This window comes from Musa acuminata, chromosome BXJ1-5 (genome assembly GCF_036884655.1).
Source record: "Musa acuminata AAA Group cultivar baxijiao chromosome BXJ1-5, Cavendish_Baxijiao_AAA, whole genome shotgun sequence".
In the NCBI taxonomy this organism is placed as follows: domain Eukaryota; kingdom Viridiplantae; phylum Streptophyta; class Magnoliopsida; order Zingiberales; family Musaceae; genus Musa; species Musa acuminata.
In genome coordinates this window covers 44,860,438-44,874,245 of record NC_088331.1, presented here as the reverse complement: position 1 = coordinate 44,874,245, position 13,808 = coordinate 44,860,438, and the positions used below count along the sequence as shown (strand labels likewise).

The window sequence follows — 13,808 nt, the reverse complement described above, 5'->3', positions numbered from 1 at the left end:
GTTGTTGGATCATTATTCTTGTCTATGAGGCTTTAATGCTTCTCAGCTGGGATCTTCAGCTTCAAAATAAATGATCAAAAATGCAAATTTGACCTGTTCACTTGCTCTGGTTGTAGGACTGCTAAATGGTAGATGGATGAAATTGGCCCTAAACATCTTAACCATTTGATAGAATATTGTTCATCATCTTCCTTCTGCTTGTGTTGGGCTAAACTTTGGACTTCATTGTGCCAAGGAAGGGATCAATTTGCAGGAGTATGTGCCATTTACCCAAAAAAATACCTCTATTTACAATTTTTAATGTATGTCAAAATTTTGCCATTGTTAGTCAGTATTTTTAAAAAAATATATATCAGATAAAATTTTAAATCCTTAATCTTTAATAAATAGATTTGATATACCATCATGAAAGTAGAATTTAAGGTGTCTTTTATCACCATGTTTCATGGCTAGCAAGATGATATCATGTGTCCCTTCATCTTCAAGATGAAGTCAACAGGTAGCAGTAAGTTTAATCTGCTGTAGGCCCTCAAGTGCAGTTGAGTGCATTTATTATGTTGCAATGAAGTGTGGACAGCTTGCAGTGTTGTGTATTGAATTATGATAGATTAGACTGTCTTTAATTCAGTATTTCTTTATTTAATGCAGTGAAAGTTTTAAGATCTATTTCATTGCTTTTTTAATATAGAAAATTTCTGACTCAGAAAAATGTTTCAGGCAGTGGAAATGTTTGCATAAGTTGTACAACAAAAGCCACATATACAAACCAGAAAAGACAACACCAAAAACAAAAACAAAACTTGGTGTTGTGTATGTGTAGTAGTGCATATATGATACATCAAATTGGGAAGAAACGCCATCTTCGTCGATCTCAAGCGGGGCAGAACGAGGATTAGGAGCTCTATTCCACACAATTGGCGAGGCCTTTCGTTTCTCCTCCTTTATCTCGTCGCAATTCGTCTCCCTCGATGGGCAACACCTCCTCCATGCTCACCCAATACGACATCGAAGAAGTCCAGGAGCACTGCAACCACGCCTGTGAGTTGCCCTATGCCCAGTTTTTTCTCCGTTTCGTTCTGATTTCTACATGTTGACCGATCTAGGGCTTTGATTTGGTTGTTTGTTTGTTTGTTGTTTTTGTACCAGAGTTTCTTTCTTTAATATAAAGATTGGATTTTTAGTTTCGCAGCAAGAGATTGTATCTCTGTACCACAGATTCTGCCAGCTCGATCGTAACAGCAGTGGATTTATCCCTGGGGATGAGTTCTTGTCAGTGCCGGAGTTCGCAGTTAATCCGCTTTCTCAGGTTTGCTGCTACTCGTTGTTTGGAGCTTAATTTCGATGTGTCTATGTGGTTTGATTGCTGTGGTTTTGTTGCTTGTTTCAGAGGCTACTAAGGATGCTGGACGGCTTAAATTTTAAAGAATTTGTTGCTTTCCTTTCTGCTTTCAGTCCGCGGACAAGCTTGCAGCAAAAAATCGAATGTGACTGCTAATAGTGTTTTTACATACATTCTTTTTTATCTGTGTTTCTCTTTCTTGTTGAACATCACATTGTTTCTTTGTAGTTATATTCAGGGTCTATGATTTTGATTCCAATGGAAGAGTCACATTCGATGATATATTGGGCGTATTACGAGACTTGACGGGTTCTTTTATAAGCGAGCAGCAGAGGCAGGTTGGTGAGAATTTCTTGTTGTTAAGTATTTCCATTCAATAGTGGCTGCTTTAAGCAACTACATTCAGAAAAATTCATAATCTTGTGGAATCTTATTGTTCTTCAGATTTAGGCTTCATTCATGTATAAAAGATTTGAGTAATTTGTGGCATGATGTGATTCAAGTTGTCTGGATGACTACAGACTTATAGTGGATGTTGAGGTAGAAAAGAATAAAATTTCAAGTAATTGGATATGATAGGCCTTAAGGTCAGTGGGCAGAAATTGCATTTCCTAAATGACTGAATAGGATGACTTCCTTGATGAGATTTCACAGTTTATTCTTTAGGTCCAACTATTTTCTTGTGATTTTACGTAATGTGACATCTTAGAGACAATATACCATGAAGAAAATTTCAACAGGTCATCATGGGATCAGATTTTAGTTTCATACTTAGTTTATTCTCAGAACTAGGTTCGCCGTACCGTACCGTACCGGCGTTTCGACCCGGGCTCGGTACCGGTACGGTACGGTATACCGCTCGGTACACCCAGGTGTACCGAGCGGTACACTCACGTGTACCGAGCACTGTACGTTGCCACAGTGTTACGGTACACTGCTACAGTATTCGGTACGGTATGGTACGGTCCGTGTACCGCTGGCCTGTCGGACTGGTACGTACCGCCCATACCGGGCGGTACAGTCCGGTACGGCAAACCTTGCATGAGAAGAACTCTAGGATACCCTCATATATTATGATAGTTGATGACATTGTTTTTCGAGCACTGGGTGTAGTACAACATATAACTGCAAACTAACAATTCTTAATGAGAGGTGTCCTAGATGTATTCTGGTCATTTGGTACTTCCATTGGCCAGTTACATGGGGTTTCTGGTTTCTCCAGATGGCGCTTGCTTCATGTGCTGGCACAATTTGGCATGGATTTCTCATGAATTACACAAGTCCTTTATTTGAAAGAGTCTATGCCCATCCATGGCATGTCAGAAGTCTTGTGCTTGTACCAATCTGATACAGCACATGCTGGTTTCTGTTGACCAGCTTGTACCATTTGCTTTCATAGAAAGAACTTCATGAGTTTCTTGTCTTTCTTATATAATACACATGTAATTTGTAACAGATATGCAGTTGTGCAACATTTGCACTTAAATTATCTTTTACAAGACTTTCTTTTAATGGACAGAGAACTATAAAATAGCATGGTGCTCTTATGAATTTGCATCTAACATATATGACTGTTCAAGCCTGGACCGGTATATGCTACCCGGTGCAGACCATCCAGGCAAAATTTGATACTATGACATGCGGACATCATGACATGTTGGACAAATATATTACTTTAATAACACAATGGTTAATGAATGGCCTAGTTGATTAGGGATTTCTGTATTATTGTATTGGAAAGTTGTGATAGGATGAGAATTAGTTCAGTTTGCTGAAAAAGCTGTGCTCTCCTTTTTTGAAATTCTCTGTGGAAAACATGGGTGAGTTGAATTGAATAAGTTCTATGCGGTATTAATATGTCACTGTTTTCATGTCTAGATCTTGTTGATTTACCATAAAACACCTGCTTAACTTGGATGTATATATACAATTGATAAGTATTCTCTTGGTGTTTTTCTTCTGTATTTTCTGGGTGATACTTCAGCATAGCTCAAGCTCGTTCAAGTTTATATACTTCTTTTGGCCCACCATTATCTACTTTTTCTTCTCAGAAAGTTTTGACCCGTGTCCTTGAAGAAGCTGGCTACACAAAAGATTCATCGCTCGTCTTGTCTGACTTCATGAAGGTTTGCATGTCAAATTGTCAATTCTTTGGTACTGGGAATATTGTCTGTTATAAATTCTTTTAATAGAAAAATATTTATCTGTATCTCTTGTTGTTAAAAGATCTAAGGTTCATCTTTTTCCATTCATAGTATTTGCATAGTATTTCATCTTTTTAGTTTCCATTCAAATGCATGGTCTTAAATATTAAACTTGGGTCATAAAACATTATTCTTCTGTTTTTGACCAAAAATTACAAAGAATTGGCTGTATTTCCAAACATGATATATTTATATGATAGTAACATGCCTGTTTGTCAACTTAACAAGAACAGAATTTAGATCGGTTATCCCAAAAGATTTCATTCAAGAAAAAAGATCTTTCACTTGGAACACTCAATTTGCAGAAACATTCTCCAAAAAAAAAAAAGATTTCTTTTTGCTCGTGAGTGCTAGAACTGCAAAAACCAGCAACTTTGACACAAAAACACAATGCTTCTGGTGATTTGATGTTGCAAAAGTTTTGCACTATGCTTGATGTATTCCTAAATTTCCATTAAGAACAGATAATAGCACGGTTACAATCTTTTGAAATACATGGATTTCATATTTTTGATGGCTTGCTGCCTGCAGTCTTGCTGCAATATATATGGACTTACAAGAATGTCACAAAAAATGCCATTATGATGTATGATTATTAAATTCATTGATCTTCTAATCAAACAGATCTGTTTCTAACGGATAAATGTTTATGGTATTCAAGTCTGCAGACATGCGTCATGTACTCTGCAAAGCATATGACAAATGGTGGTTATAGTTAATGTGCTTCTTTAGTTTATTGGTCTAAGCCTATATGCATGTGTATGGTGGATGCATGCGTTCGCATAAATGCTGTGTATGTATCTGTGATGTGCATGGCATAGATGATTTGATGAGTGGGTTGGAACCCCCAAAGCAATGGTTTGGGCTATTATACAACTCTCACCTGTAATTGACACCTGCCTAATGACTCTTTTCAAGCAACGCCATAGATGGACCCATGAGAACAACACCAGAATGAAGATGCCTTTTGGGTTATATTAATGGGGCTGAGTTGTCAGCAATATGTGATAACATTGGCTGATAGGTTTCACTTTGCATCTTGGTACAACCATGCCTCTTTCTCTTGTTTTCTTGCCTACTTTGATGTGCTCTTATTTTACACATTGTTAGCCATTGTTGCAATTCATCCTTTTTGTTTAGTCTACTTATGTTTCCTGTTGTTTGACATATCAACAATGAAATTACTATGGGATATTGTACTTGAATTTTTTTTCTTGCAGATTCTTGGCAACTCTGATTTGAAGATGGAGGTTGAAGTTCCTATTGATTGAGAAGCATTGCCAAGAAATATTATCTTTTCCTACTAGAGTCTGATCTGTTGATGATGAAGCAAGATACATCTCTCCTTTCCCTCCTTTTTTTTAATTCTGTTAATTCTTCACAATATTTGTTGAAATTTCAAGAGATTCATGACCACGTAATAGGATTTGTATGCTTTTTTCTGCATTGGGTGTTGCTCTAGTCATGTCTTTTCCAAACTTGGAGAACTTTGTTGATTCAATCATCATGATCATGTATATTTAATTTTTAGATTGAGCTCTGATGTTTAAGTCGATATGATTGTTTTTCAGAAGGAAAACAGTTTTAAAATGTGTTTCCTTCAGCAGTGCTTTCTACAATCATGTCTTGCGAAGAAAAGTTGGGGTTTATTGGACTACAGGCTTTTTCCTTTTGCTTGTAATAGATAGAACTATGCAAAGGTAAGACAGTCAATTTTGGTGAGCTTTCTGCACGACAGAAATGGTCCAAATGTGCCATTGTTCTGATATGGTTTGAGAGTTAATTATTTTGGTGGCAAATCCTTCTTGGTAGCATACTTGATACCATGGTATGCAATTTCGAATGGTATCGTCCAGTATGGGCGGTATGTACCGGTCCGACGGTATACCGGTACGCGGACCGATCACCCATTACCGGATGGAACATGCTATAGTTCTACACTGTAGCAATGCTACAGTGCTACAGTAAGAGGAAGAAATATATAAAATCGTTTGGTACGCCTAGTGTACCGCTCGGTACATGGTATCGTACCGTACCGAGCCAACCTCGAAATACCGGTACAGTACGGTATTGCATACCTTGCTTGATACAACCTGAAAGATTTTTCTTGTCTTATCATCTATTCAATTTGTGTTAGTGGAAAATTATAATGTTTTAAGCATTTAGTTCTCAGTTTGTAAAGGTGTGTCATATTTTAGATCACAACTAAATGCCAATTTTGAGTAATTTACTCCTTGAAAACTGAACCCAACTGCATAGAAAAACTGAATAGTAACTTCATATACCTATACCACATCAATTAAATTGCTCTAGTTTAAGCTAATGACAATAGATTTATCTAATTTTATGTACAATCGCTTTTATCATCCTTCCATGTAGGATTAAATTGGGATGCCATGTCACTGTTATGAAACATGATATCTGCTACAAGAAAAACAACACTTGATTGCATCAGCATCACTTTGTAGTAATTTTTAAGATGCTGATAACTTGACATTCCAATGAAGTAAATGGTTCATCAGAAAAGGGCAGCCACTACCAGTGAGATTGGCTGAACAAAGATTCTGCATCCCACTATTGTGCAGCTCAAGGATGCTGGAGAGCAGCACCCACTGATGCACAACAAAAAGGAATAGAAAGAAGACACAAAGGATGGGTGGCCTTCCTCCATTTCTCCCACATGTATATGGATCCTGTCACCTTATTGCAAGGTTCAAACTTACAAAGGATTGGTTTGGCTTTTTCTAGTGCTCCACCTCTTTCTTCTTTCTTTGCAGGACTGCTTAGACTGTTGATAAGCTTGATGTCATGAGGTTAGCCATTCATGTGATTATATTAATCTAAGCATGCTATCAGCATTACATCATTGAATGGTGCCCACTTTGTTAGAGTAAATTATGAACTCACAATGGTTTGTTTCCATTTTAACAACTCAATTATGGTGAAGTCCCACTTAAGTTTATAATCACATAATTGGAGCTCATAATGCCATTCCTTTCAATATTTGTTAGAAATTTAAATTATAAAGTCAATAGTAAGATATATGAGATTAACTTAGAAGATTAAGTTGTTAGATGGTGACTCATACTCAATATGATGTTATTTTTTAATCACTTTTTAGTATTAGTTTTACTCATGCATCCCCTATTAATATTTGGGTTGATTATTCATATTTATTCATGAGGATAAATCAAATTCTTGTCTTTTTTTTAATATACTTTTTGTTTAAATAGTAAAAGTGAATTTTGATCAGATCTTCTTAATCAGCTAAGATATTCAACATCTTAATATACTTTATATACTTGTATATATATATATACATACATATATATATATATATATACATACATATATATATATATATATACATATATATATATATATATATATATATACATATATATATATATATACATACATACATACATACATACATACATACATACATACATACATACATATATATATATATATATATATATATATATATATATATACATACATATATATATATATACATATATATACATACATATATACATATATATACATACATATATATACATATATACATACATATACATACATATATACATACATATATACATATACATATATATACATACATATACATACATATATACATACATATATACATATACATATATATACATACATATATACATATATACACATACATATATACATATATACACATACATATATACATATATATACATATATATATATATATATATATATATATATACATATATGTATATATATATATACATATATACATATATGTATATATATATATATACATATATACATATATGTATATATATATATACATATATACATATATGTATATATATATATACATATATACATATATGTGTATATATATATATACATATATACATATATATATATATATATATACATATACATATATATATACATATATATATATATATATATATATATATAACATAACAAGTAACATCTCTCGTTCACTCCTTTAATTCTTAGTAACATAACAAGTAATCACATTATGATCAAATTAGCTGACCTCCTTTTACAGGGAGAGGAATTGTGTTTGCGCTGAGGAATTCAATGATCTAGTCGCCGAAGTTGGACATGCTCGTCTCCCCAAAGACGGAGGACGAGAGGCCAAGAGAGGAGGCGAAGGTGGCGGTGGTGCTGTCGCCGGCGAGAGACCGCTTCAGCCGGCCCAAGTCGTCGGCGGCGTCCATCATCGTCGGCCTGGACGATGGGCTCTCCTGACTGCACAGCAGGCCCAGCTCCAGCAGCTCTCCAATGGCGGCCTCCCACAATATCTGCACCTCCGGCATTTGCCGCCGCACCTCGCTCGCCAGCGCGGAATCGACGATTGCCGCCGCGCGGCCGTGGTAGTGGCTCTTCACCCACCCGTGCATGCTCATCTCGCCCTCGAACATCTCGTCGGTGGGTCTCCTTCCGGTGACCACTTCCAGCACTACCACGCCGAAGCTGTACACATCCCCCTTCGTTGACGCATTCGATCCATATCCATATTCTGTACGACATGCGCATTAGAGAGAGAGAGAGAGAGAGAGAGAGAGAGAGAGAGGGAGGGAGAGAGAGAGAGAGAGGACCTGGAGCAATGTAGCCAATGGAGCCACGGAGCATGTTGGCGGTGGAACTCCCGGTGTTCTCCGCCGTGTTCCCAACTCCGACACTCATCACCAACCTTGCAATCCCGAAGTCAGAGACCAAGGCGGTCATGTCATCGTTGAGAAGCACGTTGCTGGGTTTCAGATCGCAGTGGATCACCTTCACCGGAGAGTGGTGGTGCAAGTAGGCCATCCCTTCCGCGATGTCACTGCAGACGTTCACCCTCTGAATCAAGCTCAGCTCGGCAGAGCCCGAATGGAGGCGGCTCTCCAGGCTGCCGTTCCCCATGAACGGCAGCACCAACGCCTTAAAGTCCGGCAGGCTGCATGCCGTTATGATCCTCATCAGGTTCCGATGCCTGATCCTCTTCAGAACTTGGCACTCTCTGTTGAAGCTCCTCGTGGAGTTACCCGCTTGCAGGTTCAGCACCTTCACTGCAACAACGGTTCCATCTCTCAGGACTCCTCTGTAAACATGCCCATAGCTTCCCGACCCAACCAGTCTTCCCTGATCGAACTCCTCCGTCGCCGCCACAAGCTCCCGGTAGCTGATCCGAGGGTAGCTCGACCTGACTACCGGCGATGAACCACCAAAACCATCCCCTGCCCTCCCTATGCCCATGCCTCTTATCTTTCTAACCACCATCACACAGCATACTGTCAGCACAAACGCCACCGCCGAAGCGCCGACGGCCACAGCTATCAAGAACTTGCGAGAATTAGACCATCGTCGGCGTCGAGGGCAGGTCCTTCCGACAACCGACCCGCAGAGGTGAGGGTTTCCGAGATAGGAGAGGTCGGTGAACGACGAGAAGACTCCACCGGTGGGCACCGATCCATTGAAGTCATTGTACGAAAGATTCAGCACGGTGAGACCGGCGCACCCGTTGAGGCTCGACGGGATCTCCCCATCCAAGTAATTGAAGGAAACATCAAGCGTCTCGAGGTTTTGGAGATGACCAAGTGCGGTCGGAAGCTGTCCTCTGAGGTGGTTATGTGACAGATTGATCAGCCTCAGCTCAGCACAAGACGAGAGCCGAGAGGTGATCTCGCCGGCGAGCTTGTTCGCGGACAGATCGATCTCTTGCACCTGATCCATCTTGCCCAGCTCCTCCGGAAGAGGCCCCCGCAGCCGGTTGTTCGACAGGTTGAAGTATATCTTCGCAATGCCTGATACTTCCGGGGGAATCCTCCCTGTCAATCTATTATACGACAGGTCCAGCTTGTTCAAGCTCATGCATCGCCCGAGTGTTGCAGGTATCGATCCAGAGAGCTGGTTCTTGTGAAGGTACAGTTCACTGATCCGAACAAGGTTTCCGATGCTGCTCGGTACTTCACCAGCGAGCATGTTTTCTGACAGATCAAGCAGACCAACCGAGACGAGACCTCCGATCTCGGAGGGAATAAACCCGACGAAGAAGTTGCAGGACAGAAACAATCTCTCCAGCTTCGGGAGCTGCCAGATCTCCTTTGGGAGCGTCCCATTTAGAAGGTTGCTCGACAGGTTCAACAGGGTCAGGTTGGAGAGGTTTGAGATGTCAGGAGGGATTTGGCCGGAGATCATGTTGTCTTCCATGTTGACGATGGACAGATTCTGCTTACCCTCACCGATCCTGGGTGGCAACGATCCACCAACACCGAGCCCTGCCATCTCAAGCTCCTGGAGGTGGGAACAGTTGGAGAGAGCTAAGAAGAAGGGCTCGAGGTTAGTGTTGCTGTCATGGCTTAGCAGATTGTTGTGAGACAAGTGAAGGACTTCGAGTTCACTCATTCCCCGCACTGTCTCGGTGGGCAGCTCACCTGAAAGGTAGTTGTTCTCCACGTCCAGTTGAAGCAGGCGCGACGAGTTCGAAAGCCACCGAGGTAATCGTCCGGTCAAATCGTTCATGTAGAGATTGAGGATGAGCAGATATTGAAGACCCGTTCCCACTTCCGATGGGATCCCACCAAACAGAGCATTGTTGGAGAGGTCGACGACAACCAAGTCAGTGCAATTGTGGAAGATGGCGTCTGGAATCTGCCCTGCGAGCTTGTTGCTGCGGATGTTGAGGTAGCCGAGCTTGGTGAGGTAGGCGAGTGACGGAGGAATCGTACCGTTTAGCAGGTTCCCCGAGAGATCGAGGATGGTGAGGTTTCTCAAGTAGGAAATCTCCGGCGGTATGTGCCCGGTGAGGTGGTTCTCCGACAAGTCCAGCGTGTCAAGGCCGGTGAGGTTGGCGAGGACCGGTGAGAGGGCGCCGGAGATGAGCTGGCGGTGGAGGACGAGGTACTTGACATGGAGATGCCGCCGGTTGCATCTGACGCCCACAAACTGGCAAACTCCGGTGGTCTCGTTCCAGTTTGGGAGAGCCAGTTGGGACTGCAGTGTGAGCGAGCTCTTGAAGGCCAAGAGGGCAGCTTTCTCCTGCTGGATTGGCTGCTGCCGGTTAGGCAGGAGGCGGTGGTGTTCGGCCGCGGCAATGTTTTGGAGGAGGAGGAGAAAGATGGCATGCTTCATCACCATGAACTGTATCATGCTTACCAGTGCATGATATGTAGCTGTGCATCATCTCTTTAACTGGTAGAAGAATGAATCAGGTAGTAACAGGATGAGATATGGTTGACCGCAAGCCTTTCCAAGTAGTAATAATTATGTGATCCAAGATATTGTAGTTTGTGGAATCAAAGTGGTGGCTCAACCAGGAAAGTGCAGCCATATCAGAGCTTCCTGTTGAAGGAAGTGGATGAGAATGATGAGTTTCCAATAACACAGTAATGCTGACTTTGGGAGAAAGCAGAGTGCCATCTAATCTCTGGTGCTCAATTAGTGCTTGAGGTGATCATCTGCAAGAAACACTTCATTAGCTCAAATCATGAAACCAGGTGGGTTCTTTGTGGGACTTGGAATCTCAACATGATAGTGGGAGTACCATAGAGGGGTAGAAAAACATGACACCAGGTCAAATTTTGTCACATTAGTAGAAAATGTGAATGCAGCAAGCTCATAACCTAGCTTTTTTCTAGCAGATCTCAAGAGAGGTCTTTGGTTTAGGGTTCTGAGTTTGAGTACAGACTGTTTTTGGACATAACTTTTCAGTAATATAATGATGTCTGCATCAATCCAATTCGGTTCGAGATTACATACGCAAGAAGTATGATGTGGGATCGAACGCTAGCTCTGTGACCAACCTATATGAAGATTGAGATCATGTGGGTTTTCCGACGTGGTCTATCCGTTACTTAAATCAGTAATTAAAAAAGATAGAATAAATCATCACTAACCTTGATTATTGTACCTTAATGATTTTTTTTATAACGAGTTAATCGAAGGAATATTCCTTGATACTAGTTAAATATTTTTTATTCCCTTGTTTTCATAATATTCTTTGAACTAATATTTTGAATTGATATCCATATAATCTGGTTATTGACTGGGTTCTACCTTTTCACTACTAATTATGCTATTACATGTCCAGTCACTAGTAGGTGAATATTTTTCTTATCATAACACCATCATGTAAGTGGATGTAACCCTTCAAGAAATATAAGAAGGGAAACACAAAGCTTAACAGCTTCTTCTACCCACTGAATCATCACTGGGAATCTACTACTGTAGGGTAGGTTTAACTTTAAGCATCTAAAGATTTAGGCTTTGAGAGCTTGTTGTGAGGGTAGTGATCAATGTGATCACTTTCTAAGAGAGATGAGAGATGTGTTAAAATCTCCACTTTGCTAAAGTTGAAACCTTCAGATGATATTGAAAACTAATCCATGCTGAAGTCATTATTTATCTCTAATGGATTGTTCTGCCCTCCACCCTCCATCTTAGGATGCCTTTATGGGCTAATAATATCTAGATTAATCAAGCATTCAACCCAATTATGATTGTCTTACAGATTGAGGCATGATTAAGATCTAAAACCATCCACCCTAATTTATTAGGATTCCTATCTATGCTTCTACCATCTGTTCAATTCAAAGCTTTTAGCCATAAGTCAGGATCACATTTTCTTGAACTATTAGGTTAAATTTCAATGACCTTGGTGAGATTAATTTCTTGAATTCTACAAGATCACCTAAGTTGTGTTGGAGTTGGAAGTTCTTGAGATTGTTTCCAGAGAGCTCAGATACTGGTATAGATGGATTTAAGCCTAATAAGTCATATAATTTCATGATAACATCAGTAAGGCCATGAAGAACTATGAAGATTCATGTTAGATAAGCATAAAATAGAGAAAGGATCAAATTCATTGCCTGCTTTTTTCTTTTCCCTTTTTCTCCTACTTATCTTTTTCAGTGAGATTAAGTTCTTCCAGAGGATGTCTGTTAATTTTCTGCATGAAGAAGGAGAAAAAGAGGACACTTATCAAACTAAATGTCAATCCTAAAGCAGATGAGGAATCACTATAATCTGAAAGTATCTCATTAGTATAATGTCAGAAACAAGGTTGATGTCAAACACACATCACCTATTTGCTGAGATGATTTGAGCAGCAAATCAAGCTGTCCACTCACATATGGCATGCTGTGTCACACTAAGTGATAATATAGGACAGCATTAAAGATAAGATTGGCATGGCCCTGTCACAGAACAATATAGAATGTTGTCTGAAGAATATGCAGGCAAACATATCATTGCAGAGAAGCATTAGGCTTTTGAGAGCAACCAGAGATGTATTTTGGAATGTCACCTCTGAAAGCTCAAAGCAATCCAATTTGTTCATATTAATTAAACCATTTTGATGCATGTGTACCCCTTGCAATTGTTAAAATGGATGCTCTGTCTGTAGTGAATTGACTGAGTTGATGCAGATTTTGACAATGGTTGCAAAGATAGCATCCACAGAGCTCAGATCTTGCTTGATCAAACTCTCCTCCTCCAACAAATCTGATATGAGGAGATAGATGAATCTGAAGTTGGATTTGATATCCTTGATGTTGTCAGGCAAGAAAAGTTTCAATTCAATAATCAAGATGATCAATAAATATAAGACAAAGAAAAGCATACACGATTTACATAGTTCGGCATTCTCTGCCTATATCGAAAAATCTAATTTTTTTGTAAAATGCAAGGAAAAGAAAATTTTTCACTTGGTCTAACGCAAAATACAACAAGATTTCCTCTCTTGTTTGGCATCACCATATATTGTATGGTTCTTTCTTTTTCAGTTTATATTTGAAGTCTGTATGAGAATCATAGCTGATTATAGTAAATTCTTCCTGTACATGGTTATAAGTCTTAAGTTAACAATATGCTAAACAAGGTGTCATAATCTCTCTCACCCGAGTTTTATGTTCAAACTCATGATAGTAAGGCCCATCTGATGTGAGGTAATCGTAATCTTTCTCATTTAAGGCTGCACATCTTCTTCAAAGGATTAAGCATGATCCGAGAATCAAATCCTGGATAGGTACACATGAAGCTCAACCTAATACTAAGTTCTTCTGTTGGTCCTCTTTCGTTAGTTTCGATAGGTTTATTTGCGGGGTAAGAACAGATGAAATGAATCTGAGAAGAAGAAACACAATGTTGCTAAGCCTGCTTCCTTGTTCACAGTTCTTTATGTTTCATGATTCATTTTCTTCTCTGAACCCTTCTTTTTTTTTTTTGCTCTATATAAGAAATGC

The 13,808-nt window shown here is 39.5% G+C and overlaps 2 protein-coding genes across 2 annotated transcripts; one reads left to right on the top strand and one right to left on the bottom strand.

Moving 5' to 3' along the window:
• The first annotated feature begins 4 nt into the window (after positions 1 to 4).
• Positions 5 to 4,985, top strand: LOC135585190 (uncharacterized). The gene is made up of 7 exons (XM_065184435.1): positions 5 to 255; positions 718 to 1,038; positions 1,182 to 1,306; positions 1,388 to 1,484; positions 1,568 to 1,677; positions 3,391 to 3,465; positions 4,764 to 4,985. Exons 2-7 carry the CDS (start codon positions 969 to 971, stop codon positions 4,812 to 4,814), a joined length of 528 nt encoding a protein of 175 aa, XP_065040507.1. The 5' UTR covers positions 5 to 255; positions 718 to 968; the 3' UTR covers positions 4,815 to 4,985.
• A 2,624-nt stretch (positions 4,986 to 7,609) lies between these two features.
• LOC135674510 (putative leucine-rich repeat receptor-like serine/threonine-protein kinase At2g24130) lies at positions 7,610 to 10,984 on the bottom strand. The gene is made up of 2 exons (XM_065184433.1): positions 8,184 to 10,984; positions 7,610 to 8,104 (listed from the first exon to the last, which is right to left on the bottom strand). Exons 1-2 carry the CDS (start codon positions 10,714 to 10,716, stop codon positions 7,668 to 7,670), a joined length of 2,970 nt encoding a protein of 989 aa, XP_065040505.1. The 5' UTR covers positions 10,717 to 10,984; the 3' UTR covers positions 7,610 to 7,667.
• Positions 10,985 to 13,808: the final 2,824 nt, after the last annotated feature.